This window comes from Caretta caretta, chromosome 10 (assembly GCF_965140235.1).
Source record: "Caretta caretta isolate rCarCar2 chromosome 10, rCarCar1.hap1, whole genome shotgun sequence".
NCBI classification, from domain to species: Eukaryota; Metazoa; Chordata; order Testudines; family Cheloniidae; genus Caretta; species Caretta caretta.
In genome coordinates, this window is record NC_134215.1 from 42,991,423 (window position 1) to 43,017,406 (window position 25,984).

The window sequence follows — 25,984 nt, forward strand, 5'->3', positions numbered from 1 at the left end:
AAACACCATACAATGCCTTACTGCACTGCTCTTGCTGATTTCCTTCCACTTATCTGGCAAACATGACACTAGGTAACTTCCGCATGCAATATAACAACAATAATGTTCATGCAATCAGAGTTTGTGCTCTGAGCTACCCCGTAAAATGACTTCTGAAAATAAGTGTTTCCACTTCACCCGTCAGCTGTAGCAAATTCCTGGGGATAAACTCCAGTTCTATTAATGTTGTAGACTTCCAGAATTTTAACAATGTTGCTATCAAGAACCATAACTGAAATTCTCAATACTTGTAATTTGCAGAGCTCAGTTTTCCAAGAATGTTTACTTCCATCACACAGCACAGACTGGAACTGAGAAACTGTAGGCAGTGTGTATGGATGTGTGATTTTTTTAAAGGAATATTTTTCATCACTCTTCTGGGTGTGAGGGAAGGTTGTTCACGATAAAGATGGTAACCATACAACAGAAGAACAGGGAGAAGAAGGTTGGGGAGAAGAAATCCAAGACAGAAACACTCTATCAGGGAAAGTTTCAGTAAAAGCCCATTACAGTCTATATGGGAGAACAGCACTGGGAGCACTGTGGTCCTTTTACTATTGCTCCCTACATTCCTATAGATAATTAGATATTCCCCAGAGAAAATCCCACATGGAATTTATAAAAACATCCCGCGCTAACAGAGGCTTCCACTCGAGGAGCTTTGTGAAGAAATGAATAAATTTGGAGCAGCTGCAATTGAGTCAACAAAAGCAGAATGAAAAAGTGATACTTCTTGGAGTAAGGAGAGGAAGGAACTGATAAAAGTGTCAAACCCTTACTGGCTCTGTTCATGTGACTGATGGGTCCGGGATCAGGCTGGAGATACTCCATAGTGCCAGCTGAAGAGTTAATTCTACTATACTCTGGTCATGTAACAGAATGAAAACATTTCAAAAACCAGATTGGACCTTTGATACGACAAGGAGTATGACTAAGAATTGATTGCACTGGTCTGTCACAGAGGAAGGGCTCTGAGGTTTCTCCCTCAGCCACAAATTGGCTCCTTAGGAATGGAGCAGATTGGAGTGGGAGAGGTGGAAAGGGGACTTTGTCTCATTCCAGTCTAGCAGTAACTTGGTGCTGCTCTGATACTCCTGCCAGCAATGTTATCAGCACCAGCAACCCCCACCTCAAGCAAGGAGCTGAATGAAGGGAATGGAAATAAGGGGGAAATTGACCTAAAATCTAGCTCATAAGGAGTTTGAGGGTGTGTGAGTGGGGAGGTTATTACAGTGAAACCTTATCACTGTGAAATGTTTTGTGAAAATGAGGACACTCTCACTTTAGCAGGTGTGGATGGAAGATGCATATGCTAAGATCCAAGGGGAAAGAAAACCAGTGGTGAGAGAGCAAGACAATACAAGAGAAAAGAAACCCCAGGCTGCCCTTCCCCTTGGATTTGCATCTGCTGATCTTTTAACTAACAGACTCCTCCCACAAATCTGCAATGTTGCATGTACAGATTAGATAAGTATTAGATGTTCATAAACAGATCTCTCAGCAATTTCTAGATACCCCATTGTAACACTAGAACTTAACATAACTGTAGTCAGCCATTTTGTGTGTCCAGTCACTGCTAGCTGAAAACCAAACACCACATAGCTAGGAATAATTTTTAGGACTCTAAGAGACAAGGCCAAATAGTTGCATGTTTGTCGTTTTGCTAATTAAAATGGGAGGAAGGGAAAAAGTTAACCAACCATAAAAGTAAAAAAAAGTAAATGAATAGCGATCTTGTATTTGGGTGCCTCTAATATATAAGTTTATTATGACTAGAAATATTAGGATTTTTTTATTAATAAAAATAATAAGCAATTTGCTAAAACTAGAAAAACTGGTAATGCACTAGGGGTTACTATAATTTATGTGTTTTGTAAAAGTTAGCTATAAAAAAAGTAAAAGTAAACACCTCGGAGTAGCCCGAGGAAGCGTCTCTTTGGGCAAGGAGCTGACACCTAAACTCCCCAGCAGCTGGACGGAAGGAGGGCCCCCAAAAGTCTAGCTGTTGATTACTCAAAGCCATTTCAAACTTTGGGTAACTATGAAGTTTTGTAATGCTCTAAAACCTACTGCTACAGCATGAGTGTATGTATGTGCTTGAAAGCTAATAAAAAAGTAGTTTTGGGTAAAAGAACTCATTTGTACCAATCCTTTATCAGACAGAGGAGCTGTGTCCCCATGGATTTATTCCTGAAGAGAAACAGTTAAGTTACCACTGCTTTGGGTTCAGAAAGCCCTGGGTAACACCCTCTTTGATTATGGAAAGCACATTTTTCCATCCACACCGTATCAGTCTCAGATCAAGAGAGAGCAACAGATAGGTCTCTTTTAGAGACATTTGATTAATTCTTTAAGCCCTGAAAAATCACATAGCAAAAGTGCTTGTGCTAAAGACAATGAACTATAATCCCAGTTTTTCCTCCCCAATTTTCCTTAACTTGCTGACAGAATTTAGGAATCTTGGAAGAAGATCAAACAATAGGGTGAATTTAATGAATTAAAAAAGTGTGGTTATTTTAATTATTCCTTCCTTGTGTGTAACAGAAAATGGAGGGGATTTTAAAAATGGATGAAGGGGGAAGAAACTGGATTTGAAGCTGCAAAGTAATCTATGAAGATGCACACATGAAGAGCTGGATTTCAAAGTGAAGTCTTTGACAATCTCTGTTTATTCTTGGGTAAGTGTGTATCTGCATCACAAAACTACTGCACATAGTCTGGCACCAATGCCTATGCTACTGACTGTATAGGAAAAGCAGAGGGTGTCGCAGCCTAGGGCTTTGTACAGAAGTTTGTCTTGCATCTGGCCAGCTCCAAAGGCATCAGGATTTAACAGCCAGTACCATCAGTCTCTTATTTCAACAAGCAGTAAAATTCGCCAAAAAACTCAGAAACACCAAAACAAAATTGGAGGGAATGGAAGTGTAAAAGTACTAATTAAGTTAACCCTTTCATTTCTGGAAGGTGTGGGTGACGGAACAAGTCATTCTGCATTGATGATTAGCATCATTGGTAAATACGGGGATTTAAAAAACTCTTTAATAGACAGAAGTCAGGGGGGAAAGTCAGGCAGAATTCAGGTCAAAGTTATGAAAATCAAGAACTAATGCACAGGAGGATGCCTCTCTCTGAGAGCTGATTAAAGGAATGACTTGCCATCAGAGTTTACTCTGGTGTTACAGAACAGAGTCACTTCTTAGCTAACCCTTGACAGGGCAACTGTTCATTCAATAAACATTGGAGCAATAATGGATTTTTAAGGAATAACCCAAACTATATTTAAACCTCGTGCTCTGCAGTAGACTAGATCACAAGGACCCATGACAATGGGAGGGGCTGATCCACTTATTTCCTCATTCTTTAAGATGCTAGACCTTCATATACTTCTTTCTGGAGTCTGCTTTGTGAGTGTGTACTCACAAGTGTGTGCACATGAGCACATATATGAGCAAGACAGAAAGGGGTATCCTTTTCTATGCTGTGGCCCTGACCAACCCTTCTGACTTTGTTCTCAATGTTTCATTTTGGGAGCCACCAGGAAGGACTTTACAGACTATTGGGGCTTCACAGACCAGCGTGAGAGCTACTGCTTCACATCTGATCTACAAAGGAAAAGAAAGTTAGGTTCCTCTTTAAATGCAACCAGATTAATAGAGAGGGGAAGTGATTTTTATTCAGACTGTCAGCACTGATTTTGTTTATACCCATTTATCTCCAAGATTTGAGAGAAAAGCTTTCTGTGTTAAGGATTCAAAGCGCAACTTCAGTTAGTAGCTGAGTGAGCTCCCAGTCAACCAAGAAGTTCTCCAACAAAGATAAGAGAAGCCAAGACCTGACATCCCTGACATTTCTAAAGGGATGGAGAAGGGGGGAAAACAAGCAGGAGTAGCAAAAACCAATCCAACTGCCAATTCCCCTCCTCCTAGCCTTTTGCAGGTCCCCTTTAATGAACTGTGTTAGTCTTGTCTAAAGAACATACTGTTTAAATGACTTAGATAATTTTTTTTCACTTCAAGGTCCAAGAGACACAGACAAGGTTTTCATCTCAAGGCCAAAAGACCAAAAACATCAAGACACTTGATAACAGCCTTTGATAGGCCAAGAGACTATTTACACTTGATCTTTACTACACTTTTTGTCTGCTCTGCATTACAGTTCTGCACCACTGAACAGTTCCAACCTATTCACCAAACTGAAGACATATCAAAAAGTGCAACATATGTGTAAAATGAATGACCTGCAATCAAGCAAAGTCAAGACCTTTCCTCTCATTCTCTTATGGGAGATGTTTGCTCAATGCAATGTCTTTCTGTTGCCTCTGCAGTACCTTTGAGAGACTCTGCACTACGCAATAGAGTTATAATCATCTGGGAAAACCTATTTGTCACTAGAGAAAAAGGAAAGCCTGTATTCATTTTGATATTTGAGTTTTAAAAGGCAGTAAGGAGAATCAACTGGGAAAAAACACAGTTAAAAGTAACTGTTGTTCTTCAAGATGTGTTGCATGTCAGTTACACTACAGGTGTGTATATGCCTTGTGCACCGGTGCCAGAGAGTTTTCCTTAGTGATACATGTGGTACCTGCTCACTATCTAGCTCTTTGTGCTATGAGTAAGGGTATAAAGGGCGGAGTTGCTCCACCTTCAGTTTCTTCACACTAGAACCTGTTAGTAGGCTCTGATGCATCAGGGAAGGAGAGTGGGTCATGTAATGGACATATGCAACACATTTTGAAGAACAGGTAAGTAACTGTTTTTTAGTTATTTGAGTGCTTGCATATGTCCATTACACTGTAGGTGACTACCATGCTGTTACCTCAGGAGGTAGAACTCAGAGCCTCATTGGAAGAGAGACTGTAGGACCACCTGGCTACATTTGCATCTTACCTTGAAGCGGCAGGGAACGCATAATGTCTGATGAAAGCATGAACTGAGGACCACGTTGTTGCTGTACTGATGTCCATGATTGGAACATGTGCCAGAAACGCCATTGAGGTTGCATGTGCTCTGGTTGAGTGTGCTGTGAGTCTATCAGGAAGCATTACTCCTTTAGCAGCATAAGTCACCCCGATGCAGTTGGTGATCCATTTAGAAAGTCTCTAAGTTGTGACTGGATGACGCCTCATATGTTCTGTGTATGGCACAAAGAGCTGGGAAGAGGCCCAAGAGGGCTTTTCCTATGCAGGTAAAAAACCAACAAGCGACAAACATCGAGAGTGGTGAGCCTTCTCTCACCCTATGCACATGCAGCTTTGGAAAGAAAACTGGCAGATATATAAATCGGTTCATGTGGAATTCATAGATCACCTTGGAGAGGAACTGAGGGTGTGATCTAAGTTGGACCTTGTAGAAAACAGCATACAGTAAATCAGTGACCAATTCATTCAGTTCACCTACCCTCCTGACAGAAGTGATGGCCACTAAAAATGACACCTTTGCTGATAGGTGTAAAAAAGAGCATAACACCAAAGACTTGATGAGAGGTTCCATAAGTGCAGACAACAACAAATTCAAATCCCAGGAAGGTGTTGGTTCTCAGACCGGTGGGAATAATCTCTCCAGACCATTCAAGAATCTGGTAGTGATGAGGTAAGCGAAGACAGTCTTGCCATTTATTAGAGGATGGCAAGCTGAAATGGCCACAAAATGTACCCTAACAGAGCTGAATGCTAGACTGAACTCTAAGTTTCAAAAGACAATCTAGGATTGACTGAATGCTGGCCTGAGTTGGACACACATTATGGGAGGCTCCCCACATGAAGAAATGTTTTCACTTAGGTAGGCAGCTCTGGGGGAAGGTTTTCTGCTATTAAGAAGAACGTTCTGGACAGCCACTGATCAATGCACTTCCTCTGCACTCAACCACTGATGAACCATGCTGTGAGGTGCAGTACCAGAGGATTCAGGTGCAGCATGGATGCATGTTCTGCATTAGGAAGTCTTTGGTCACTGGCAGTGGTAAGGGTTCCTGAGAGGACAGTTTGTGGAGGTCTGAATACTGCGTCTGTCTTGGACAAGCTGGAGAAATAAGGATCATTCTCCTGTGATCTTGCTTGAGTTTGATGAAGACCCTGGGAATCAGAGCACTAGTGAGAACACATAGAGGAGGTCCTCTTCCTCCAGAAACAGGAAAGGTTTCAATACTGACCGACGGCTGTGACTTGCCTTAGAAGAGAAATGGGGACACCTCCTGTTTGACGGAGTCATAAATAGTCCCATGGACAGAAGGCCCCCTGTGTGAAACACCCAAAACTAGAACGTTCGTGTTGAGAGACGTTTGTGATCCAAATTGAAGGATCTGCACAGACAATGCACCAGGTCATTTTGAACTTCTAGTAGGTGAGATGCCTTGAGAGTGACCGAGTTCCAAATAAACAGGTTCCATAACTTGACTGCCTCCTGGCAAAGGCTGTTGGACCTGGCACAACCTTGCTTGTTCCCATAAAAACACTACTGTGGTGTTGTCGGTGAGAACCTGGACAGTCTTGCCTTGGATGTGAGACTGGAACTACTAACATGGATAAAATATCACTTGCAACTCTAAAACATTTATGTGGAGCCTGGCTTAGTGGGCAGTCCACAACCCCTGGGCCTGGACGGGGCTTGGATGTTGTCATGGCTGATTCCCCACTCTGGCACTTTGAGTGAAGAAGGTGGGGGCCCACAAGGACTCTAACAATTTATACTGGCCACTCCAGGCTGGTATTAAACTCCCAAGGTTACAGCTTCCCTCTGACCTTGGATGGGTAAATGCTGCCACTACCCAAGTGCAAACCCCCTTCCCCTCCCCCCCCCCCCCGGCCTTTTTGAGAACCCAGCAAGGAGCACTTGGGAATTCCTTCCTGTGGGGTACCCTCAAGCCCTTTCACCCTCCCTTTGAGGAAGAGCGGAGAAAGAAAACAAAGGAAATCAGCTGTTGCCACCAGCTAATTAAACAACATATGCACAAACCTCTTAGGACACAAAAACCCCAATCCTGTTCTTAAAAAAGGTAAATTTTATTAAAAACAAAAAGAAAAAAATACATCTGGAACTTAGGCTCTTGCTAGATTTAAAAAAAGCAAGTATAATAATTAAACATCACAAATGGTTTTCTTGAGATCCAGCTTAAAGGTTACAAGCAAAACAAAAGCACCTAGGGTTAGCACAGAAGAGTCCACAAGCCATATAGAAATAAAAGAGATAAACCTAATCGCATCTTCCTAGACATTTCTTGGTCTACTTATATAACTGTGGTTTCAAATGAGGAGTTTCTAGGTATGACCTGATGGTTTTCCATACCTGGCTGCATTGCTGCTCTGTGTCTCCTCTCTGGGAGAACAACCACAGACAGACAAAGGGAAAGTTTTTCCCAATTTAAAAAATTCTACCACTCCCATTGACTCTTTTGGTCAGGTGCCCACTCCCTTCCTTTTACCTATGGGCTTTTTTAACTCTTTACAGGTAAAGCATGTAGAGAACAGCTATTAACAGGGATTTGGTAGCTAACTGGCTGGTTGAGTTTCCATAAAAGGGAGCTATCTCCCCCACTTCATTTATCACAGATGTGCTCCCCATCCCATGGCTAAGGTGTCTGTTAACATAGTCATGGATGGGAGAGGGGGAGAGAAGGGAACTCCTTTGCACACATTGGATTGGCTCATCCACCAGTTCAGAGAAGACAACACAGTGTCTGAAACACAAACCAGCTCGTCTCAGTGGTGACTCTGAGGATGATAGACCAAGCTGAGCCATGCCTGCAGCATTCTGAAGTCTGGTGTGTGGGGTGACGTATATACATGCCGCCTCATGACCTAGAATCCTGAGGCAATCCCTTACAGTGGTCTGGGGATGCTCCTTGAGGAAAACGCATAGGTCCTGCAGAGTTTGAAACCTGGAGAGAGGCAGAAATGCCCTGGCAGATGTTGAAATAGGTATACTGTAAGTTAAGGGTAATATACCAGTCTCCTGGACCTAGAGAAAAGATAATCGTGGCCAGGGAAAACATCCAGAATGTCTTCTTGACATACCTGTTCAGGTTCCAAAGATTTAGGATTGATATTAGACCTCCTCTGGCTTTGAGAATGAGAAAGTGTTGGGAACAAAAACCCCTGACCACTGAAGAGGGGGCATGTCTTCTATAGCTCCCATAGAATGTAGAATCTGCACTTCTTGCCTTAGCACAGACTTGTCAGAGGGATCCCTGAAGAGAGACTGGGAAAAGGAGTGGGAATAGCAAGGAAATGCAAGGTTATCCTGATTCCCCAGTGCTTAACACCCATTTGTCCAAGGTGATGGACTGCGCCAGGCATGTAGGAAATTAGATAACCTGACCTGGAAATGCAGGGAAGGGCCAGAGAGATCTAGGTTGGGTGACATGCTGTCCTCAACATAAAAGAGTCAAATCTACTGGTTCAAGCCCTTGGGATGACTCGAACCTGAAGGAAGTGGAAGGCATCTATGTCCTCTGCAATCTTTGCTTTCTTTTAGATTGGTCAGCCTGACGGAAGAGGTAGCATTGCAGTCTAGACTGGTATGGAGAATTATATTTTGTCCTCCTCATTGCCAGTAGAGATTCAAGGATTTCAGAACTATTCTCGAGTTCTTCAGGGTATGCAAAGCTTGATCTGTTTTGGATGAGAACAAGGAATACCCTTTGAAGGGGAAGTCCTCAGTTGTCTATTGCAATCCTTCAGAGATGCAATCAGGAGGACTGGTGCATTCTTAAAGTTGTCACCATGACCTCGGCTGCAGTCTACCACATCCCGGAAAGCCTGCAGAGATGAATGAGTGATGAAGCAATCCTCAGCCATGACTAATTCAAACTGCTCCCTTGAATCTTCAGGCAGCTTGGTGATAAAGTAGGATATAGCTTCCCAGCTGGACAAGCCATAGCACAACCAAAAGGCATGATAGCTGGCAATCTAGAGTTGTAGACTGGCAGAAAAAATTATTCTATGGCAAAAGAGCTCAAGCTTTTTTAGTCTTTTTTGTCCTGGAGGTAGGCTTAGCCTGGACCTAACGACTTCTCTGATTCACTGTGGCCATTGTTAGGATGTAGCTAGAACTACTCAAATCCCGGGGATGGAGCCTGGTATTTCCGATCCATTCATTTGGCCACCAGAGAAATGGAGGAAGAGGTCTGGCATATCGTTTCAGCTGGCTGCATGATGGCATTGTTCACAGGCAGGGCTACCTTCCCTGCCGCAGAAAGATGGAGAATGTCAATGAGTGTGTGTGTATTCTCCTCTACAGGTTCCAGAGAGGCTGCCATTCTCCTGAGTAACTCCTGGTATACTTTAGTCATCCAGTACTGGGGATGATGCCTCCTGTGCCAGGACCTCATCATGTGATGAGGAAGAGGTATGAGGTGTTTGCCCCCAAGGCAACTATTAAAGCCAACCCCGGTACAATATCAGGCCCCAGGCTTGTCTGACCCAAGTGTCCCAATTCTTGGACAATCTCTTCTCAAAGCCACAATAATGATAGCAATGACGAGAGTAAGCTTTAGACTCTGGGTACCAAGACACCTGAGAGTTGACTTCAGAGTCTGATGATGACTTGGATAACCAGGGTGGCGTGGTGCCTGAAGGAATGTTTGGCAATCTTAATCAGGACCTATGTCAGGAGCACGGTACCAGTGGCAGCATGGATGGCTTCCTGGCTGCTGTTAATATGTGGTGTAAGGAATCCAGAGCCGGTCCCACACTAGTGGGCAGTATCGAGCCTAAGGCAGACAGTTCCATGGATGAATGACGTGCTGCCAATGATCTATTCTAGAAGGCTACATTGGTACTGCACAAGGTCTTTGCTTTGAAGCAAAGGCAATGGCAGCACTGTCAGGCATAGTAAGTCTCTAGCCATGATGTAAGCCTCCTTCATAGTTGATACCAACATGAGCTGCTGATCTGTAGTGATCAGGGAAGACTGTTCTGTAACCATCAAAGTAGCCTGTCTTGATGGTCCCTGAGAGGGCACCGGAGCTGACGACTTAGGTCTCTGAGTGACCCGGTACCGGGGAGTAGCAAGCCACAGGGCATCCTCTACCTTTGGTACCTGACTGACACCCTGTGGAAGAATCCTGCACCCTAGATGTCGAGAAGCCGGATGCAGACTTCTGCTTGGGCTTTTGAGACTCTCTAGGCCTTGAAAAGGACGGACCCAGAGATGGGGATCTTCTGAGACCTCTTTCAGCTGATATGACCAGGAGAGCACTTCAAAGAGCTTCCTTTAGATGATCAAGGTGGCTTTAGTGTTTTAGTTCTAGTCTTTAAGCCATGAAAGATAAAGCACCCATCTCTGATGTGGCCCTCACCCAAATACTTGAGGCAGTAGGAGTGAGGGTCATTAACAGGCATAAACTTCTTGAATTCTAGGCAAGGTTTGAATCCCAGGGACCCGCCAGCTGGAAAAATCCCAAAAGTAGGGCTAAATCAAATGAAATAAACTTAAAATTATAAAGGAATAAAAGAAAAGAAATCCAAAGACTTTTGAGAAACACTAGTTAGATCTCAGAGTGGTAGCCGTGTTAGTCTGTATCAGCAAAAACAACGAGGAGTCCTTGTGGCACCTTAGAGACTAACAAATTTATTTGGGCATAAGCTTTTGTGCGCTAACACCCACTTCATCAGATGCATGGAGTGAAAAATACAGTAAGCAGAATATATATGATAGCAGATGAAAAGATGGGAGTTGCCTTACCAAGTGGGGGGTCAATGCTCACGTGCCAATTCAATTAAGGTGGAAGTGGCCTATTCTCAACAGTTGACAAGAAGGGATGAATACCAAGTGTATTTTTCACTCCATGCATCTGATGAAGTGGCTTTTAGCCCATGAAAGCTTATGCCCAAATAAATTTGTTAGTCTCTAAGGTGCCTTGTTGTTTTTACTAGTTAGATCGAGTAGTAGTTCACAAAGAGCACCAATGATCTGACCACCAACGGTAAAGAGGCATGTGGCCAGGGACGGGACTGTCCCTATGGTTACTGCTAGGGTAAACTCTCTGGCACTGGTGCACAAGGTGTGCCCATACCTACTGTGAATGCACATACGCAAGCACTTGAAGAAGAACTTAAAAGTGTACAGATTTGTAAACAAGGCTAAATATAGCCAAAGTAGTTTTCACATTTGCTTTACCTATATTTTCTCTCTGTCAATTCAGGAAAGAATGTAGTTAGGACCCATACTACTCTCTACCTAAGAAGACTAATTCGGCAAATACCATTTTTTCCCCTTATGTTTTATACCTAGAAATGCTAACCAGAGGTCTAGATCCTTAAGTACTATAAATTGTTGTAGCTCCACTGAGGTCGATAAGAGCGACACATATTAACACCAGCTGAGACTCTAGCTGAACACGTTTACCACAACTCAGACTTCCTATAGAAAATACAGATCTGGCTTAGGAACTAAACAATGAAACCAGTAAACCATTTCCCACTGACCAGCTCTTACCTTACACGCATCATAATCTTTGCAGATATAGTGCAGGTGTATCAGCCAGTTCCTTCTCTCCAAGATTGGCAGCTCTGGCACTGTGTGGAAAACATTAGCAGAACACACATAACATTGAGAAATGATCCGGCAGAGAACACTCATGCATGTAGGGTAACCAGATGCCCCAATGTTATCAAGACAATCCCGATTTTAGTGACTGTGTCTTATATACGCAACTATCTCCCGCCCCCCCAAAAAAGTGTCCCGATATTTCACACTTGTTATCTGGTCACCCTACACACATCAGGCCAGAAAAATATCTCTTTGGTAGGGAAAGTCTCCACATGCAGGACAACCTAAACTAGAACTGCACCAGGGAGCGCTATTAGTCTCTTGACTCAAAACCTGGAGTCTGCCCTTCAGTGTTAGAAAGCAAAAGGAGTTCCAAACTGATGGATAGAAAATACTGTTCAATAAATAGTCTAAATAAGCCTCTTTCACTGAAAACCCGAACAATAGCACTTCATAAGACGTGAGACATCTGCTCCTTCCAGCACAGCTTGCTGGAGCAAACAATGCTAACACCCTGCCTTTGCATACATTGTAGTCTAATGCAGCAGTTCTCCAACTTTAGCAATCCGAGGACCCCCATTTTGATTCAAAAATTTTTTGCAGACCCTGAAACCCCCGCTCAGCCCCAGACCCTGCCCCTACTGCAACACTTCCCCCAGCTGTGAGAAGTAGGTGATGGGAGGGAGAGGGAGGAGATGAGGGAGGGAAGGAGAGCAGCTGATCAGCAGGGCCCGCAGACCCCTGGAATACCCTCGTGGACCCCAGTTTGAGAAATGCTGATCTAATGCCAACAATGGTTTGTTAGGTTTTGGGCTTCCACAGATGCAGAAAGAGCTTTGGGAATGGACATGCTAGGGAAGCTGATAATAATTTAAAGAAGCCAAATTTACTTCTTTGAAACTGTGCAAGATTACAAAATGTCACACCTTTGTGGGATATGGTGAAGCCACTGATGAAAAATCTCTTTGATGTAGTGAAGAAGAAAGAGAAATATGCTCCAGTACATCAATTCTAAGGAGCCTGCAGCAGTCATGGCAAGTCACAAATGGGTATTGCTTGGCTGGTAATGCTCATGTTGGGTTTAAAAGTTTAACCCATTCCTGTGCATTTCTTTAAGACTTGAAATATATTATTTGTTTGTCATTTCTGCAGTTCAGATGCTGGTAGCCCAGACATAACCATAGCAACTGGCAAAAAAGCTAAATGCTTGCAAGTCAGTGTAATGACAGAAGAGTAGAAGCAAGGCAAGACAAAGATTGTTGCAGCAGCAGGAAGGATGATAGAGCACTAGGACACCTTCCTCCCTGTCCCCACCCCGTGGAATGCAGACCCATCTACACAACTGTCAAACTGAGGTGTGCACTTGGCTTTCATAATGACAGCACAGACAGATAGGAATACCACTTTAAATTTTCCATAGCAACTGCCACCAGCTTTCAGCACAGGTCAAGATCAGCTAGGAGAAAGAGGAAATCCAGCAGATTTCATAAATCCAGAGTGAGTCAAGGCAGGAGATCCAAGTATTATCATCTTTTAGAAACTTTTAACTTAACTAATGTAATTTACTAATTTACTTTTAACTTCATGATTTGCAGCGAATTGGAAACATGCATTCTGTACTACCACTGTGGCGATCTCTCACAGCTCATTCCTTCAACGTGTGAGAAGCAGAGAGTACTTAAAGAATGCAGGTTAAAAACAAGTAAAAATAGCACCATCATCCACCTCCCCCCCCCCCCAACTTTAGCTGACAAGTTTCTCCAGCTGTGTTACAAACACCACTTTGAATAATTGAAATGGAAAGAATTTTTAAAAGCCAATTTGTTTTTCACACTGCATTCCCAGACAAATCTATATTAAGATGGCAGTACAGTTAAAAACAGCAAACATCAGTAATTTATGATAACACACACTACAGGGATGATTTAATTATGGCAAAAAAACAGCATTTTAAGGCCCAGGAAATTCAGAGTTAGACTTAAAAGAAATCAAAATATGTTAAGGTGTGGAAATGCACAGTTGGGCTCCCAAACAACCTTAACTCTGCCCTGTTGTGGCACTATGCAATGACCCTATAAGTATGTTTAAGATTAAGGTTTTTTCACTGTTATTTTTAGTAAAAATCACGGACAGGTTGCGGAGAATAAAACAAAAATTCATGGGAGCCCAGGACCTGTCTGTAACTTTTACTGAAAATAAACAGGGGGAGGGCTGGGGATAAGAGGGGAGAATGACAGCTGATTGCAGAGCCAATGGCCATTATCTTTAAAAACTCATGGTGATCGGGGGAGGTCCTGGATGACTTGAAAAAGGCTAATGTAGTGCCCATCTTTAAAAAAGGGAAGAAGGAGGATCTGGGGAACTAGAGGCCAGTCGGCCTCACCTCAGTCCCTGGAAAAATCATGGAGCAGGTCCTCAAGGAATCAATTTTGAAGCACTTCAATTAGAGGAAAGTGATCAGGAACAGTCATCATGGATTCACCAAGGGCAAGTCATGCCTGACTAACCTAATTGCCTTCTATGACATGTGATATAGCATGGCCAGAGGGCAACAGGAGAGTACTTTTTTTTTTTTTGAAGCAGAAAAGAATTTTATTTGTGTAACACTTACAAGGAATCACCAAAAAGGATAAAGCAAAACTATGCAACAAAAGCAAACACAAGGTATAACACAGCAGCCTTCAGGAGGGAGAAGTGTTCAGGCTAGCCTGGGCCCAGAGCAGGGGGGCTTCCTCGACACTCGTGGTCTTCCACCCTCCTGAGTTACCTGGTGGCCGAGAGCGGGGGGGCTTCCTCGACACTCATGGTCTTCCACCCCCTCAAGTTACCTAGTGCCACGCCCAGTGTCACCGATTTTTCCTCTCCTGAGAGTGCCCAACAAGATGGGGCATGGCTGCGGGGTGGGCGGTTTGGGGGGAATGTACACCACGTGTGATAGGACCCCTCCTAGGTGACAGTAATGATGGTATCCACAGCGGCAACGGCTGGGACTGGGGTCTCTCGCTCTTCCCCTCAATCAAAGGGTCAGACGGAGGGAACCGGACGGGGTCACCGAGCAGAGAACCTCGGACAGCGCCCACCGCTCCTCGAAGGCGTCAAGGGAGTCGGTGGACGCTGCCCAGAGGAACTCCGCCCGGATACGTGAATGTACTGAGGATCGGAAAACGGCCCCACAATCGCAGGACGCTTCATTAGCCAACCTCCTCTCTCTGGTTTTATAAATGGCTGTTTTAGCTAGGGCTAGGAGGAGGTTAACCAGGAGATCTCACGATTTTGTGGGGCCACGGATGGGGAGTGTGTAAATAAAAAGGTGAGGGGAAAAGTGTAGCCAAAAGCATAATAAAATATTCATGAGGAGCCGGAAAAGGGGCTGCAGCCTGGCACACTCTAAATATACGTGCGCCAGGGTTTCCCTCACGTTGCAAAAAGGGCAAGTATCCGGGATGGGGGTGAACTGTGTCAAAAACACGCCCGTGCTCACAGCTCCATGAAGGAGCCGCCAACTAATGTCCCCGACAGGCCTCGGGACCAAGGTGGAAATCAGGCTGGCCCATCGGGGTTGCTCACCCTCCAAAGGTGGCAGGAGGTCCCACCACTTTGTATCGGGGCAGGACACCAGGGTGTGAGCGTGGAGGGTGTGAAGCGTGAGTGTGTATAAATATTTCCGTGGCGCGATTTGGAAGCTGACCGGCTGCAGTTCATGCAGCTGGCTTGCAGTGAAAGGGTAAGGGGTTTGTTGGGATCTACAGGGTAGGGGCCCAACTGAAAGATCCGGCGGGCCTGGGCTAGAGGGTGGGCGGGGTGTGCCCTCGCGCAGGGCTCGGTTGAGATAAGCCCGAGCAGCAGGCGTCAAGGCGGCCATCACCTCCTGAAGTATGCGCTGGGGGATACGAGGTCTGGAGAGCCCCATGCGCCCAGCAAGCGTCAGGGGATCCAGCCAGTCTCCCCAGTCGTAGTCTGGGAGGTCTCCGATTCTCGTGACTTCTGCCAGGACCAAACTCTGGCGCACCGAACGGGACTCCGTTGCCTGCACACGGAGCTGGGGGTTGTGTAGCACGGGCTCCGCAAGGAGATCTGCTCCCACGGTGGCCGCCACGGACCTGGTCGTTGAAAACAGTTCCAGGTCAGGAGGAGGTCCTGGTAGAAGACCGGCAGCCCAGAGAGGTCTTGCGGAAAACCTCTCCGACAGAGATAAAAGAGCTGCCAGTCGTATCGGAGCCCTTGGAAGCGGTACAGGAAGGCGTGCACCAATATGCTCCATGTCGAACTACCTGTACTATAAAGGAGCCTCTGCAGGGCCTGGAGGCGGAAGACACGGACCTGAGTGTGCAGACACTTCAGGCCCTGCCCTCCATCCTTCAGGGATAGATGAAGAACCCCAACAGGGGCCCAGTGCATTCCTGACCAAAAGAACTCTAGAATCGATGTCCGGAGGTCGGTCAGGAAACCTGGGGCCGGGACCAGTGTTTTGAGCCGGTACCAGAGCGTGGACAGGACTAGTTGGTTAAGCACCAGTGCTCTCCCTCGGAGGGAGAGACATCGGAGTAGCCTCGTCCATTTCCGGAGCCGCTCTATCACCCCACCTTCTAAATGTTGCCAGTTCTCCGGCAGAGAAGGGTGCGTGGCAGAAAGGTAAACGCCTAGGTGGAGCAGTGGGCCCGTGTTCCACCGGATGGTCTGAAGCGCGGGTGGGAGGGAGCTCACCTGCCACCAGTCCCCCACCGCCAAGCCAGAGCTCTTGACCCAGTTGACTCGGGCGGGGGAGGCTGCCGAATAGATGGCCTGGCAAGCCTCCATCCGCGCCAAGTCCCCCGGGTCCTGGACCACGAGGAGCACGTCATCGGCGTACGCCAACAGCACCAGCCGCAGCTCCGGCTCCCACAGCACCAACCCCGTCAACCTCCTGCGGAGGAGACAGAGGAAGGGCTCGATCGCCAGAGCGTACAGCTGGCCCAAGAGGGGGCACCCCTGCCGTACTCCTAGCCCGAAGCTGACCGGTTCGATCAGGGTCCAGTTGAGCCTAACCAGACACTCCGCGGAAGCGTACAGCACCTGGAGGAAACTCACAAACTGAGGTCCGAATCCAAACGGCTGCAGAGTGCCCAGGAGGTCCACTCTATCGAACGCCTTCTCTTGATCAAGAGACAGGAGGGCGAACGACAGACCGTCTCTACACCCGAGTTCCAAAAGATCTTGGACTAGAAATAGGTTGTCAAAAATGCTGTGACCCAGGACAGTATAGGTCTGGTCTGGGTGGATCACGTCCGCCATCACAGACCCTAGCCGCAGCGAGATTGCTTTCGCTACGATTTTGTAGTCCGTGCTAAGGAGCGAGACAGGACGCCAGTTTCGTAAATCGCGGAGGTCCCCCTTCTTCAGCAACAAGGCGAGCACTGCTCGCCTGCACGAAAGGGGGAGGACCCCACCCTGCAAAGACTCAGCCCAGACAGTGGCTAGGTCTGGGCCAAGGATGTCCCAGAACGCGCAGTAGAACTCCACGGTCAGCCCGTCCATGCCCAGAGATTTATTGGTGGGCATGCGACGGATGGCTTCCGAGAACTCGGCCAGGGTGAGAGGCAGCTCTAGTCGGTCTCGGTCGCCCACGCTGACCGTGGGAAGTTCCTCCCAGAGCACCCTGCAAGCGCCAGGATCGGTCGGATCCGGGGAGAAAAGGCTTGTGTAGAAGTCACGGGCCCTCCCACACATCTCCACCGGATCCGTGAGGGGGGCGCCGTCTTCTGCTAGAAGGCAGGTGACGTGTTTCTTGGCCCCCCTCATTTTCTCCAGGGCATAGAAGAAACGGGAGCCGCGATCCATCTCCCAAAGGAGGCGGATGCGGGATCGAACAAAGGCACCTGGGGCCCGATGGTCCTCGAGGGCCTGGAGCTCCTCCCGATTCTCTCGGCACGCTCTGCAGAGGAACGGGTCCTCAGGGCTGGCGGCCAGATGCCTCTCCATCTCTAAGACCTCCCGTTCCAACTGCTCTATCACTGCATTTCTCCGTCGACTGGTGCCCCGGGTGTAGTCACGGCAGAAGAGCTTGGCACGCACCTTCCCTAGATCCCACCATCGCCGCGCCGAGGGAAAGGCACGCCGCTGCTCTCGCCAGGCCTGCCAAAACTCCCGGAAGGACATCACGAAGCCCTCATCCTCCAACAGGCTGTTGTTAAAGTGCCAATAGGCTGGTCCCGGCCTCTCTGCACGGAGGGAGGCCGTTATCGTGGCTAGATGATGGTTGGAAAATGGGGCCGGCCGAATGTTGGAGGAGTGGGCCTGTGAAAGATGGAAACGGGATAAATAAATATGGTCCAACCGAGAGTGGTGTGACCGACGGGCCTTCACCCGGACAAAGGTGAACGTGGAAGCATCATCCGGGTGGTGGTCACGCCAGACGTCTACTACGGAGTGATGTTCGACTATTTCTCGGAGAATGTTCGCAGCGGCCGGGCTCAGCTCGTCCCCTGAGCGGTCCTGTTCCTCGAGGGTGGTGTTAAAGTCCCTTCCCAGGACTAAGCACTCGTGAGAATCTAGGGTGCCGAGGAAGTCGGACACCCGCTGATAGAATTGCGGTCGCTTCGGGCTCGTTGTCGGGGCATAGATGTTAACGAGATTGACCACGAGCCCCTCCATACGGACTCGGAGATGCAGCAGGTGGCCCGGCACGGCCTCAGTGACCCCTAGAACCTCGGGCCATAGGTTGGGGGAGAACAGGGTCGCCACTCCAGCTTGTCGGATCGTGAAGTGGCTGAAGTAGACCCCGTCCCCCCACTCCAGCCGCCAGCTATCCTCGGCGGTCGGATCCGTATGGGTCTCCTGCAGAAAAACCCAGAGCACCCCCCCTTCCCGAAGGTAAGAGAGCACCTGGGACCTGCGGAGAGCCATCCTACAGCCCCTGGTGTTCAAAGTTGCAATAATGAGGGGCGTCATGTGGAGGGCTGGGAGGGGTGGGGGTTCCTTGTTGGCGGGGGTGTTTGCAGCCCCCGGTGGGTAGCGCAATAATCCGTGACCCATCCTGTAAGTGAGTAAATCGTCACGGAAGCTGCGGGCCCACCCATAGGCCGCGGCACTGTGCCTTCCTTTCCCTTTACCCTTCTTTATAAGGGCCCTTGTGGCCTGGAGGATTTGATCAAAGTCCCCCCATAGCTGGAGAGCTAGCTGTACCCTGTTGCGGGAGCCACGGATGTCTTCTAAAAACTGTCGCAACGCTTTTCGCAGCTCATGGGGGGATGGGGTTGCGATTTCCGGGTTATTCCCTGGTGGGGCTCTTGGTGCAGCCTCGTGGTCCGTTGAGGCGGGCAGGCAGGGTGCAGACCACCGACGGGGCATCTGACAGGCTAAAGTTATTAGGTCCGTCTCAAGCCTTGGGGTAAAAGAGGATGGCGGAGGGAAAATTGCAGCTTCTAATGGGTCGCGGCAGGAAAATGCGAAGACTGCTCCTTGCGGGGGATCCGCAAAAAAAGGGAAAGAAATAACCCCAGGGGCGGCAATAGCATTGCAGGAGGAGGTGGATTGGGCAGGGACAGGGGTGGGGGCGGGGGCAGAGGCGAGGCTCTGGGCTTCAGGAGGCAAGCAGCTAAGTGGTGGTGCCTCCCGAACAGATTCAAGGGTTAAGGGGGTGGGGAGGGGGCTCCCAGTGGTGCTAGGCACAGGCTCTGTGGTGGATTTGGCAGCCATGGCTTCAGGTGGTCGACCACCTTCTGCAGGGTGCTCGCCCGGGAAGGCGGTTAGGTGGAGGGAGCATGGGGAAAGGGGGACTGAGGTAAGGTTGCCCAGATCGAGGCCAGCCGGCAGTAGGTCATTCTCTCCCTGGGTGACCGGGGTCAAACCTAGGGCCTCGACCTCCTCATACATGGAGGAAAGGTCGTCTTCTGCCACCCCGGGGGACTCCCCTCTGGAGCCCGCTATGACGGTCGCTTCGGGGATCGCGGGGGGTTCGGGTGATATTCGGGCAGAAGGGGCTTCCTCAGGGGTCTCGGAGGGGAGAGCCGATGTCCTGCCGGGTCTCGGGGGTCTCGGGTGCCCCTCCCCGCCGGGCCAAGGGGCAGTCTCTTCGGACATGCCCCGCTGATCGGCAGAGGTAGCACCGGGCGTAGTAGACCCGATAGCGGGCTCTCTGGTAAGGGAGTTGGAAGGACCCCTCGAGTGCCTCTCCGTCACGCACCGGCGGCGGCGGGAGAAGCTGCACTTGCCGGCGGAATGAAAGGACGTGACGGAGGGTGGGGTCCTTGCAGCCCAACGGGAGAGGGCTGATGACAGAAACTGGTTTCCCCAGGGTGGAGAGAGCAGGTTACAGGGCGGCATTGGGTAGAAAAGGAGGGACGGAGGTCAGGACTAGGCGGACGCCCAGGTCTTCTAGCGGCTCCAGGGCCCCCCACCACCAGGCCCTTCTCCACCGCCTCCTGGGCGGCAACCTCCGATGCTAAGAAAAAGACGACCTTCCCGTACATTTTGGAGGCCGCCAGAATAGCCGTGGGTCCTACACCCTCGCCAACACCTGCACGTATGTCTCCATGTGGGGCGAGGCGGGCACCAGGAGGCAACAGACGCCATGCTTCCTGGTCATGGTGGGAAAGGGGCCCCAGCCGCTATTGATGGTAGTGGAGGCGGGGGGTGGGCGAGATGACGAGGAGGCAGGCGGGGGGGGGGGCTGCCACCGCCCAGGCATACGCCCTGGGGGTCGGGGGAGGGATGCTTGCAGAGCTGGTGGAGGGAACAGCAGGGAGGGACGCCATGGTTGATGAGGCCACAGACTTGGGGGCAGCCTCTGCCATGGAGGGCTTGGTGGTTGTGGCGGGGCCCTTCCCCTTCTTAGCACCCTGGCCTTTCCGGCTAACCAGGGGGGCTTTCCTAGAATCTGGGGGGGCGGTGGGCGTAGCAGCGGTAATAGTCGCCCTGGTGCATCCGGCTGCCGATGCCCCAGCGGGGGCGGTGGCAGGTGTTTTGGCAGCAGTGGGGGAGGGGAGGCTTGGGGGTTGGGCAGGGGGGTAGGTGGGGGAGGGGCAACTGAGGTTGTTAGAGGGGCCTCACCCCTCTCATTCCCCGCCATCATGAGCAGGGAGAGACGGGGAGACACCAGAAGGAGGAGGAGGGAGGGGGAAGCAGATTAACCACTTCTCCCTGTTGGGCTGCAGGCAGGGGCAGGGCCAAATGGGTCGGACTGGACAGGGGAAGGAAACAGGAGTTGGGGTCAGGTAGTGGGGTAAAGTCCGGGGGCCGGGGGGGGGGAGAAATGCGGACCCACGCGCGTTTATCCAAAGAGTCTTGTTTGGTCGGCTGTTGTGTCTGGTCCGGATGATGGAATTCAAAGCAAGCAGTTGAGGCTAGAGGCAGATGGCAGGTTGCCAGCAGGGACCGACGGCGGGCAGCCATGACGGTTGTAGTAGTGTTGTGGGGGACACTGATGGATTGGGGGGCAGCTCCGTGCTACACCCCCTGTGCCCCTACAAATGCAGTTAAGACACAGTCAAACTCCCCCCACACGAGAGTACAGTTCAAAAGTTACTCAGTCTTACGGCCCCCTCCATGACAATTTGTAGCTTCCCAGGGTGATGTCTCTGTCAGCTGTCTTCTCTCCCAAAAAAAAAAACAAAATGAAGAAAATGAGTCTGGCCAGGTCGCGGGGGGAGGGGGGGGGGGACCTGAAGCAGGGGCAAAAAGCAAGGAAAGCCCAGGTCAGAGGACAGCAGGAGAGTGTAGAAGGGAGCCTTATTCCCTGTAGAGGGAAGAAAGTTTGCTATAGACTAATTAAAGCACCTGAAGCCAATTAAAGCACCTGAAGCCAGTCACATGATAAAAACAGCCCTGCTTAAATCAGACCAGGAGGAGTTGGAACAGAGAGCAGTTTGGAGAAGTGCCATGGCTGGCTAGAAGACCAAGACCCTAGGTAAAGAGACATCAGGCTTGTGCAGAGAGAGAGAACAGGAAACCCCACAAGCTGAAGAGCAGGGGAGGGAAGTAGCCCAGGGGAAGGAAGCACTAGTTCAAGTGGTTTACCACTATCCCTAGGGCCCCTGGGCTGAGACCTGGAGTAGAGGACGGGCCTGAGTCCCTCTCTCTCCACTACCCTTCTCTGTGTTACTAGTGGGACAGTAGATACCCTAGTTCTGGGGCAGGAAACTGTGCCCTGAACCCCCCTCACCCCTCAGAAGAGGAAGCGTGGGACCCATCATAATCGTACTGGCAATTTGCCAGAGATGAGATAACTGACTCTGGATGAGTGGAAAGCAGTGGACGTGTTATTCCTTGACTTTAGCAAAGCTTTTGATATGGTCTCCCACAGTATTCTTGCCAGCAAGTTAAAGAAGTATGGGCTGGATGAATGGACTATAAGGGGGACAGAAAGCTGACTAGACCATCGGGCTCAACAGGTAATGATCAATGGCTCCATGTCTAGTTGGCAGCCGGTATCAAGCAGAGTGCCCCAAGAGTTGGTCCTGGGGCCAGTTTTGTTCAATATCTTCATTAATGATCTGCAAAAACAAAAAGGAGCCTGGTGGCACCTTAAAGACTAACAGATTTATTTGAGCATAAGCTTTTGTGAGTAAAAACCCCATTTCTTCAGATGAATGGAGTGAAAATTACAGATGCAGGCATAAATATACTGACATATGAAGAGAGGGGAGTTACCCCACAAGTGGAGAACCAGTGTTGACAGGCCAATTCGATCAGGGTGGATGTAGTCCACTCCCAATGACAGATGAGAAGGTGTCAATTCCAGGAGAGGCAAAGCTTCTTTTGTAATGAGACAGCCACTCCCAGTCCCTATTCAAGCCCAAATTAATGGTGTTAAATTTGCAAATGAATTTTCGTTCTGCTGTTTCTCTTTGAAGTCTGTTTCTGAAGTTTTTTTGTTCAAGTATAGCTACTTTTAAATCTGTTATAGAATGTCCAGGAAGACTGAAGTGTTCTCCTACTGGCTTTTGTATGTTACCATTCCTGATGTCCGATTTGTGTCCATTTATTCTTCTACGTAAGGACTGTCCGGTTTGGCCAATGTACATGGCAGAGGGGCATTGCTGGCACATGATGGCATACATAACATTAGTAGACGTGCAGGTGAATGAGCCCCTCATGGTGTGGCTGATGTGGCTGGGTCCTCTGATGGTGTCGCTAGAGTAGACATGGGGACAGAGTAGGCAACAAGGTTTGCTACAGGGATTGGTGCCTGGGTTAGTGTTTCTGTGGTGTGGTGTATAGTTGTTCAGGTTGGAGGGCTGTCTGTAAGCGAGGACTGGCCTGCCACCCAAGGTCTGGGAGAGTGAGGGATTGTTTTCCAGGATAGGTTGTAGATCGTTGATAATGTGCTGGAGAAGTTTTAGCTGGGAGCTGTACGTGATGGCCAGTGATGTTCTGTTATTTTCCTTGTTGGCGTGTCCTGTAGCAGGTGATTTCTGGGTACCCTTCTCGCTCTGTCAATCTGTTTCCTCACTTCCCCAAGTGCATACTGTAGTTTTAAGAATGCTTGATAAAGATCTTAGAGGTGTTTGTCTCCGTCTGAGGGATTGGAGCAAATGCGGTTGTATCTTAGGGCTTGGCTGTAGACAATGGATCGTGTGATATGTCCTGGATGGAAGCTGGAGGCATGTAGGTAAGTATAGCGGTCAGTAGGTTTCCGGTATAGGGTGGTGTTTATGTGATCATCACTTATTTGCACTGTAGTGTCCAGGAAGTGGATCTCTTGTGTGGACTGGTCCAGGCTGAGGTTGATGGTGGGGTGGAAATTGTTGAAATCCAGGTGGAATTCTTCAAGGGCCTCCTTCCCGTGAGTCCATATGTTGAAGATGTCATCAATGTAGTGCAAGTAGAGGAGGGGCACTAGGGGACGAGAGCTGAGGAAGCGTTTTTCTAAGTCAGCCATAAAAATGTTGGCATACTGTGGAGCCATGCGGGTACCCATAGCAGCGCCACTGACTTGAAGGTGTAAGTTGTCCCCAAATCTGAAATGGTTGTGGATGAGGACAAAGTCACAAAGCTCAGCCACCAGGTGTGCCATGGCCTCATCAGGAATACAGTTCTTGACAGCTTGTAGTCCATCCTCATGTGGAATATTGGCATAAAGAGCTTCTACATCCATGGTGGCCAGGATGGTGTTTTCAGGAAGATCACCAATGCATTGTAGTTTCCTCAGAAAGTCGGTGGTGTCTCGAAGACAGCTAGGAGTGCTGGTAGCATACAGTCTGAGGAGAGAGTCCAAATAGCCAGATAATCCTGCTGTAAGTGTGCCGATGCCTGAGATGATGGGGCTTCCAGGGTTTCCAGGTTTATGGATCTTGGGTAGCAGGTAGAATACCCCTGTTCGGGGCTCTGGGAGTGTGTCCACGTAGATTTGTTCCCGTGCTGTAGTAGGGATTTTCTTGAGCAGATGGTGTAGTTTCTTTTGGTACGCCTCAGTGGGGTCAGAGGATAGTGGCCTGTAGAATGTGAAGTTGGAGAGTTGCCTGGCAGCCTCCTGTTCATAATCCGACCTGTTCATTATGACTACAGCACCTCCTTTGTCAGTCCCTTTGATTATAATGTCAGAGTTGTTTCTGAGGCTGTGGATGGCGTTGCGTTCTATATGGCTGAGGTTATGGGGCAAGTGATGCTGTTTGTTCACAATTTCAGCCAGTGCACATCTGCGGAAGCACTCTGTGTAGAAGTCCAGTCTGTCATTTTGACCGTCAGGAGGAGTCCACACAGAATTCTTCTTCTTGCAGTGTTGGTAGGAGGGTTCCTGTGAGTCAGTGCACTGTTCAATGGTGTGTTGAAAATATTCCTTAAGTTGGAGACAACGAAAGGCTTCCAGATCACCGCAGAACTGTATCATGTTCATGGGGATGGTGGGGCAGAAAGAGAGTCCCTGAGATAGGACAGACTCTTCCGCCGGGCTAAGTGTGTGGTTGGATAGATTAACAATATTGTTAGGTGAGTTGAGGGTACCACTGTTGTAGCCCTGTGTGGCATGTAGGAGTTTAGATAGTTTACTGTCCTTTTTCCTCTGCAGAGAAGTGAGTGTGTATTGTAAATGGCTTGTGTCGTTTTTGTAAAGTCCAGCCATGTGGAAGTTTGTGTGGAAGATTGGTTTTGTATGAGAGTATGTCCCTCGATACAGTAACACGGCTACCCCCTGATACTTGACACCATGCAAGGCACTAAATTTAGCTGTATGGCATGGAAATCCATCAATCTCAACAAAAAACTTGCACAGATATAGACAAACATCATCTTCCTCTCCAAGTACAAACAGATGGACATCATACCAAATGGACTGAAGGTAAAAAATCCATTGCAATCGTCATACTACACCGACTATGGTGAGAGACTGTGCCACACACTCTCAAGGAAACTGAGGAACCATCTGATCAGCACCCTGTACCACAGGCAGAAGATCAAGAATGAGCTCTCAAAACTGGAGACCTACCAACACTACAAGAAGAAGAATTCTGCGTGGACTCCTCCTACTGGAAGGTAACTCCCTTCTCTTCATGTGTTAGTATATTTATGCCTGCATCTGTAATTTCACTCCATGCATCTGAAGAAGTGGGGTTTTTACCCACGAAAGCTTATGCTCAAATAAATCTGTCAGTCTTTAAGGTGCCACTGGACTCCTTGTTTTTGTGGATACAAATTAACACAGCTACCCACTGATACTTGACATTAATGATCTGGAGGATGGCGTGGATTGCACCCTCAGCAAGTTTGCAGATGACACTAAACTGGGAGGAGTGGTAGATATGCTGGAGGGTAGGGATAGGATAGGATACAGAGGGACCTAGGCAAATTAGAGGATTGGGCCAAAAGAAATCTGATGAGGTTCAAGAAGGACAAGTGCAGAGTCCTGCACTTAGGACGGAAGAATCCCATGTGCTGCTACAGACTAGGGACCGAGTGGCTAGGCAGCAGTTCTGCAGAAAAGGACCTAGGCGTTACAGTGGACAAGAAGCTGGATATGAGTCAACAGCGTGCCCTTCTTGCCAAGAAGGGTAATGGAATTTTGGGCTGTATAAGTAGGAGCATTGCCAGCAGATCAAGGGACGTGATCATTCCCCTCTATTCGACATTGGTGAGGCCTCATCTGGAGTACCAAGTCCAGTTTGGGGCCCCACACTACAAGAAGGATGTTGAAAAATTGGAAAGAGTCCAGTGGAGGGCAACAAAAACGATTAGGGGGTTGGAGCATATGACATATGAGGAGAGGCTGAGGGAACTGGGATTATTTAGTCTGCAGAAGAGAAGAATGAGGGGGGATTTGATAGCTGCTTTCAACTGCCTGAAAGGTAGTTCCAAAGAGGATGGATCTAGACTGTTCTCAGTGGTAGCAGATGACAGAACAAGGAGTAATGGTCTCAAGTTGCAGTGGGGGAGGTTTAGGTTGGATATTAGGAAAAACTTTTTCACTAGGAGGGTGGTGAAGCACTGGAATAGGTTACCTGGGGAGGTAGTGGAATCTCCTTCCTTAGAGTTTTTTTAAGGTCAGGCTT

At 48.4% G+C, this 25,984-nt stretch overlaps 1 protein-coding gene across 4 annotated transcripts in view; it reads right to left on the bottom strand.

Annotated features, from left to right (window-relative positions):
- BBS4 (Bardet-Biedl syndrome 4) overlaps positions 1-25,984 on the bottom strand; it is a 96,946-nt gene that overhangs the window by 28,935 nt on the left and 42,027 nt on the right. For 3 of the 4 annotated variants that reach the window (XM_048867368.2, XM_048867367.2, XM_048867369.2), the window contains one exon: positions 11,472-11,551. The exons of the other annotated variant lie outside the window; for it this stretch is intronic. In XM_048867368.2, coding sequence (XP_048723325.2) covers positions 11,472-11,551 — 80 coding nt within the window. The remainder of the gene's footprint in view (positions 1-11,471; positions 11,552-25,984) is intronic. 4 annotated transcript variants of the gene reach the window in all.